General features: G+C 61.9%; 1 protein-coding gene across 1 annotated transcript in view; it reads left to right on the forward strand.

The window, feature by feature from the left end:
• LOC130587076 (A disintegrin and metalloproteinase with thrombospondin motifs 6-like) overlaps positions 1 to 3,683 on the forward strand; it is a 12,039-nt gene extending 8,356 nt beyond the window's left edge. Inside the window, exons 5-6 of the mRNA XM_057388030.1 lie at positions 197 to 475; positions 2,631 to 3,683. Coding sequence (XP_057244013.1) covers positions 197 to 475; positions 2,631 to 2,740 — 389 coding nt within the window. The 3' untranslated portion in view covers positions 2,741 to 3,683. The remainder of the gene's footprint in view (positions 1 to 196; positions 476 to 2,630) is intronic.
• The last annotated feature ends 6 nt before the right edge of the window (positions 3,684 to 3,689 follow it).

Raw genomic sequence — 3,689 nt, forward strand, 5'->3', positions numbered from 1 at the left:
CCAGACCTGGCAGGACCCCACAGAATTTGCTGAAGGGTCCCCATGAGCAGCTGGGGGTCAGCAGGGCAGCAATGAGGTGACCCTGACTGTCCTCTCTGCCCTCGGATGTCACTCAGGGTGCCCAAGGCTTGGGAAAGGATTTAGGGCTGGACTCTCTGAGTCCTCCAGAATCAAACCAAGCTTTTTTGGGATGCAGGGCCCCCAGATTCAGTCAGGCCATGGGAGGGAAGGGAAGGGACAGCCACCTCCAGCCCCTTTGCACCCCTACCCCCACCCGTGCCTGGTGGCCACGGCAGCTCCCCCGTGCTGTCCCCGCAGTGCTCCACCCAGTGTGGCCTCGGCCAGCAGAGAAGATCCGTCCAGTGCCTGGCTCACACCGGGCAGCCGTCCATGGAGTGCGTGGAGAGCCTGCAGCCCCCCGGCATGCAGCAGTGCGAGAGCAAGTGCGAGTCGGGACCCACGGACAACCCCGAAGGTATGGGGACACAGGGGCATGGGGGACAGGGTTGAGTCAGGACCCACAGACAACCCCCAAGGTGAGGGAGCACCTGGGGCACAGCCAACTTTGGGGACAGGGACATCTGAAACCTACAGACAACCCCAAAGGTGTGGGGAATACCTTGGGGCATGGGGGACAGGGACATCCCAGTCAGGATCTGCAGGCAACTCCGAAGGTGAGGGGACACCTGGGGCACAGTCAGCTCTGGGGACAGGGACATCCAAAACCTACAGACAACCCTGAAGGTGAGGGGACACCTGGGGCATGGGGGACAGGGACATCCCAGTCAGGATCTGCAGGCAACCATGACAGTGAGGTGACACATGGGGCACAGGAACAGGGACATCCCAATCAGGACCCATAGACAACCCTAAAGGTGCGGGGACACCTGGGGCATGGGGGACAGGGCCGAGTCAGGACTCACAGACAACCCAGAACGTGAGGGGACACCTGGGGCACTGCCAGCTCTGGGGACAGGGACATCAGAGCCAGCACAGCCCGAGCTGGGCTCTAGCATGAGGAGATCACTTCCCTGGAAGGATTCAAGGGCAGGTTGGATGGGCTTGGAGCACCCTGGGAGAATGGAAGGTGTCCCTGCCATGGATGAGCTTTTAGGTCCATTCCAACCCAAAATCATTCTGTTAAAAACGTGGTCATTCTGTCACCCTGGGACAGTGGGAGGGGTCCCTGCCATGGATGAGCTTTAAGGTTCCTTCCAACCCAAATTCTGTTGAAAACGTGGCCATTCTGTCACCCTGGTCCCCTCTGACACCCAGGTGCACCACAACCCCGAGAAATGCAGGAGCTGCACCTGGGCAAGGAGGGGTTTCCATGAGCTCCTCATCAACTTCCCACCATGGCTGCGCCTTCCATCTCCCTGCCAAACCCCCTCCAGGATCTCCCCGCCCCTCCGTGACCCCGCCGTGTCCCCTGTGTGTCCCCTGCAGAGTGCAAGGATGTGAACAAGGTGGCCTACTGCCCGCTCGTGCTCAAGTTCAAGTTCTGCAGCCGGACCTACTTCCGACAGATGTGCTGTNAGTGCGAGAGCAAGTGCGAGTCGGGACCCACGGACAACCCCGAAGGTGAGGGGACACCTGGGGCATGGGGGACAGGGTTGAGTCAGGACCCACAGACAACCCCCAAGGTGAGGGAGCACCTGGGGCACAGCCAACTTTGGGGACAGGGACATCTGAAACCTACAGACAACCCCAAAGGTGCGGGGAATACCTTGGGGCATGGGGGACAGGGACATCTGAAACCTACAGACAACCCCGAAGTTGAGGAGACACCTGGGGCACAGCCAGCTCTGGGGACAGGGACATCTGAAACCTACAGACAACCCAGAACGTGCGGGGACAGCTGGGGCACGGGGGACAGGGCCGAGTCAGGACCCATAGACATCCCCAAAGGTGAGGGGACAGTGACATCTGGGTCAGGACCCATAGACAACCCAGAACATGAGGGGACACATGGGGCAGAGCCAGCTCTGGGGACAGGGACATCCAAAACCTATAGACAACCCCAAAGGTGAGGGGACACCTGGGGCACAGTCAGCTTTGGGGACAGGGGCATCCAAAACCTACAGACAACCCTGAAGGTGAGGGGACACGTGGGGCACAGAGGATAGGGACATCTCAGTCTGGATCTGCAGACAACCATGACAGTGAGGTGACACATGGGGCACAGGAAAAGGGACATCCCAATCAGGACCCACAGACAACCCTGAAGGTGAGGGGACACCTGGGGCACAGCCAGCTCTGGGGACAGGGACATCAGAGCCAGCACAGCCCGAGCTGGGCTCTAGCGTGAGGAGATCCCATACCTGGAAGGATTCAAGGGCGGGTTGGATGGGCTTGGAGCACCCTGGGAGAATGGAAGGTATCCCTGCCATGGATGAGCTTTCAGGTCCATTCCAACCCAAAATCATTCTGTTGAAAACGCGGCCATTCTGTCACCCTGGTCCCTTCCGACCCCGAGAAATGCAGGAGCTGCACCTGGGCAAGGAGGGGTTTCCATGAGCTCCTCAGCACCTTCCCCACCACGGCTGCGCCTTCCATCTTCCTGCCAAACCCCCTCCAGGATCTCCCCGCCCCTCCGTGACCCCGCCGTGTCCCCTGTGTGTCCCCTGCAGAGTGCAAGGATGTGAACAAGGTGGCCTACTGCCCGCTCGTGCTCAAGTTCAAGTTCTGCAGCCGGACCTACTTCCGACAGATGTGCTGTAAAACCTGCCAGGGGCACTAGGACCCAGCGGGACCCAGAGGGACCCAGCGGGACCCAGCGGGACCCAGCGGGACCCAGAGGGATCCCCGTGGCAAAACTGGAAGGCCAAAGCTCCGCCGGAGGGCCACCGAGCCGTGCCCTCCCTGTCCGCCCTGGGAATCGCCCCCGGCTCCCACGCAGACTCCGGCGTCACCCAAAACCCGTCCCCAAAACCCCCCCCGTGGCCCCCGAGCTCCACAGCGGCGCGTTCCCGGTTCAACCAGTGCAGGATGGGCGCTGGGAGAGGGGGAAGCTGGGCAGAGCGGRGACTTTACTTGAAATTCTGCTGTTGTTATTTATTGGTGGCGGACCCAGCCCTCCAGGAGCCACCCGGGGAGCGCCGYTCGCCCCGCTCCGTGTCCCCAGGGCATCCTCACCGCGGGGTTTGGGCACTCCGAGGGTCGCTGCCCTTCTCCCGGGATCCCAGGGGGCACAGGGAGGAGGGTCCCGGTGGCCAGCGGGGCTTTGGCTCGTGGGTGACGGATGAAGAGGAGCCGCTGTGGGTTGGAGCAGGGGTTGTGTCCCCTCGGTTTGGACCGTGTCACCTCGGCACTGGCACGGGGGACAGGCCGGGGTCTCCCCGTGAGCAGAGCGGTGACACCAGTTTAACTGGGACAGGGGGTGACCCCAGCTCCCCTGGTGATCTACTAGGATCGGGGCGCTCCCCTGTTTGTCCTTAAAGCCCTTGTCACTTTTAGGACCGGTTTTTACCCCTCAAAACCCGAGCTGAGGCGGGGTCGGGGGCGAGCTCGGGGCTGCGGTCATTTCCCGAGGCCGTGCCAGGCTCAGGGAGGGTGCAGGACAAGAAGTGCCCTGTCCCCATGTCCCCACGGCCTGGCACAGCTGCCCCCTGCCCCGAGAGCGCCCCAGCCGCCCCAAAAGGTGCTCCACTTCCAAAGGTGCTTTGCCTCCAAAAGGTGCTTTGCCTCCA

This window comes from Malurus melanocephalus, unplaced genomic scaffold (assembly GCF_030028575.1).
Source record: "Malurus melanocephalus ecotype Western Australia unplaced genomic scaffold, MMel_1.1 scaffold_1507, whole genome shotgun sequence".
NCBI lineage: Eukaryota > Metazoa > Chordata > Aves > Passeriformes > Maluridae > Malurus > Malurus melanocephalus.